At 36.1% G+C, this 3,456-nt stretch overlaps 1 protein-coding gene across 1 annotated transcript; it reads right to left on the bottom strand.

Annotated features, from left to right (window-relative positions):
• Positions 1-1,379: 1,379 nt before the first annotated feature.
• On the bottom strand, positions 1,380-3,450 carry LOC136240577 (E3 ubiquitin-protein ligase TRIM71-like). The gene has a single exon (XM_066031587.1). The coding sequence runs from the start codon at positions 3,287-3,289 to the stop codon at positions 1,727-1,729; it is 1,563 nt and encodes a 520-aa protein (XP_065887659.1). The 5' UTR covers positions 3,290-3,450; the 3' UTR covers positions 1,380-1,726.
• Positions 3,451-3,456: the final 6 nt, after the last annotated feature.

Here is a 3,456-nt window from a genome sequence, read left to right as displayed (position 1 = left end):
TAAAATATTGTAATTTGTAAATTTAATTTTTTATACAAACTGCGTACTTTTATTGAAACGCTTACAATGTTCAGTCTGATTGCTCAATTAGAGTATTTGGCAGTGTTAATGTGTTTTTCTAGGGCCTCTAATCTGGTATAATGTCTTAGTCAAATATTCTTCTGAGAGTGGTCTGCTGTATATACCAGCTGCAGTTTTGTATGTCTAATATTATATAAAGCCACTGGGTACATCCTCCTCATCAGGGAAGCCACTAAAACACCACACTGAATTGTTGACAATTACACTTGATCATCGTGGTCCCCCAACTACCCAACAACTGATCCTACTGGATAAGAACCATGACCTCTACATCACACCTGTGAGGAGCTTTGTTAACACCAGCAAGATGATTAGTATGTATTGGTTGGTTAATAACAACATTATGGTTGTAGTTTGTACACAACTTACACACACCAGACCAACATTGAAGTAGATTTATACGACAGGCTAGTTGTCATTTCTATAGTTGTCCTCTATTACAAGTGTCAACACATCAATAATTTTCTTGTTAGTACTACCACTATATATGCATGCAGAATTTTGCAACTACACTGAGGCTAATCTACACCTTGTTAAAGTCCAGTGAATGATGGTCTGGGTATTGAAGACCTCAACAAAGCTTTGTCCGGCCATTGCCCCTATTAAGTGAGTCAGACATTAGGTATAGTTGGTCTAGATCTCTGCTTTACATGAGTCTTCGTTAAACAACTAGACTATAGACCCCTAGAACATCTATTATTTCACATTAATTTTATACATCATAGGATTTTACAGACCAAATTATTATTTTATGACTGAGTTGCCTCTCTTCCTTCCCCATGCATCCTTCACTCGTTCCTCTTAAATTATCTGAAATTAGGCATGAGGCTATTATGCTCCAAAAATTGAGCATTATGTTTTTGAGCAGTGTTCAAAAAATCACCTATTATGCTTTTGAGAATTGCCCATTATTCCCAAAATTATGCCACCATAATTGGCTAATAATGCCAGCTTATTGCTGTATCAGACCATTTTCCTTGATGTTTAAGCTTCAAATAGTCTTGAATTCTGTAGCTGGTTACTGTATTAGAGTATTTCATTTCAATATGACTGTTTTATTAGAGTAAATAATATTCGGTGACTGTTCTATTAGAGTTTCTAACTGCTCTATTTGAGTATATCGATCTTTTTAACGGAATTGTGCAATCTGTAGATTTTCCTACTGTTAAAGCTTTATAATCACCTCAAAATGCTAGCATAATTCCTGATTCCCACACATACCTATTATTCCCGACATTATGCCGACATAATCGCCGCATCCCTAATTGAAATCACACTCTATTGAGAAAACTAATAATTAATTAGAAACACAGTTGTACATAGTTCAACACAAACACATCAACCATTAATTTTATTTAACTATTTCACAATGGATGGTAATAAAGTGTGTGTACAAATATTAAAAGTACAGAAATGTATTGTTTTGTATGTGTGTACAAGATGTGTGTATGTGTGATTTACAAAATAACACTTATACAACAGTTGATTGATACAAGTTAGTAGTTACAGTGCTAGTAGATATTACAATGGTATAGCTATAGTCAAATACAAAAATTAATAAAGTGTGTGTATACACATGTCACGTGTACAGTAATAGTGTATAGAATTAGTAGTCAGTTGTGTGAAATAATAAAAGTGTTAGATGTTAGTAGTTGGAAAAGATTTGAACCCTTTTGTTATCACTGTCACTAACATAGATGCTACCATTAGGACTAAGAGCTATTCCCCAAGGGTTACTAAACTGACCAGCATTAGATCCACTGGAACCAAAATTATCAATGTAGTTTCCAAACATGTCAAAGATTGATACTCGATGATTGCTAGAGTCAGCTACTAAGATGAACCCATTAATATCAATGGCTAGACCACGTGGATAACTAAACTGACCCCTACCAGATCCTTGTGTACCAAATTTGTCTACATAATGACCATCGAGAGTAAAAGTGACTACACATTGTTTACTACAATCAACAACAAGCAACTGATTATTTGTGTTAACTGCTACATCATAGGGATGACTCAAGTGTTCAGAACCAAAAGAGGTGCAGAATTGACCATTAGTTTGGAACACTGCAATACGTTTGTTTTGATCGTCAGCAACATATACTTTGTTGTTGTGTGTTGTGATACCTTCTGCTGATTTGAGCTTACCATCACCATCATTACCAAACTGTAGTAGGTAATTACCATTGATACTGAACTTCTGTACTCTGTTGTTACCACCATCAATGATGTAAAAGTGATTGTCACTATCAAAAGCAACACCACGAGGACTACTGAACTGGCCACTGCTGCTACCATTACTGCCAAACTTTTTCACTAATTCATCCTGACCATTAAATATGTACACACAATGGTTGGACTGATCAGCCACTACCCACATGCCATCCTTACCAAATGCAATACCCCGTGGCCTATTCATGTTACCATTATCATTTACTATCTCATCAGGCATATTGATTCTTTGGTAATTCCTACCCACAACAATGCTGTATGGACTTCCCCTAATTTGCTGCCCATTTATGGATACAGACAACTTAGCATCTCCAACTTCTCCAGCTACAAAAGAAGCCACATAACTACCATCATTGTTATCCTTCACCTCCCCAATGGTGACATTGCCTGTGACTGATTTTAACTCTACCGATACATGATGACCTCCCTTTGTGCACTTTTCACCCTTACAATTTCGTGTTTGGATGGTAAAATCTACCTCGGTGTTATAACCTATGTTATGAGGAAGATCAACCACTTCTGAAGTATGTGGATGTGCAGAAGTAAACAGATGACCTAGCAGTAGATTAGGATTGTTGACAGGTACAAATTCAATTGAGTCAGTTTCAACAGGTAGAGTGTTCAGTGTTTTATACTTATCACTAACCTCCTTCATGCTTTTCTCTATATCTTCTTTATTTTTGGACAACACTTTACGATTAGGAGTCTTCTCTAGACCTTCACGTTGTTTCTTCATATTTGACAGTTGATCTTGTACTGATTTTATGTCTTCCAGTTGTGTGGTCAATGCTATCTCCTTCTGTGATAATTCATCTTGTAGTTGCTTCTTGAGTTGTTGATGATGTTCATTAAGTCTAGCAATTTGCTCTTCATGACATTTGTCAAGTAACTTCTCAATTTTTTTGGCTTGATTTTCTATCTTACCTTTCATAAGGTTAATGTCCTCTTTAGCTTTAGTCAGGCTTGTGCTCATTTCATCAACTGGAGTAATAATTTTGGTCAGCTCATTCCTGTGTTTAGAGGCTGTTGACTCTACTGTATCAAATGTGTGTCCAACATGATCCTTTGTTACACAGTAGTGACAGATAACCTTGTCACATGTTTCACAATAGTGGTCCAGTTCTTTCTTACTGTGTGTAG

This window comes from Dysidea avara, chromosome 12, assembly GCF_963678975.1.
Source record: "Dysidea avara chromosome 12, odDysAvar1.4, whole genome shotgun sequence".
In the NCBI taxonomy this organism is placed as follows: domain Eukaryota; kingdom Metazoa; phylum Porifera; class Demospongiae; order Dictyoceratida; family Dysideidae; genus Dysidea; species Dysidea avara.
This window is presented reverse-complemented; position numbering and strand designations above follow the sequence as displayed.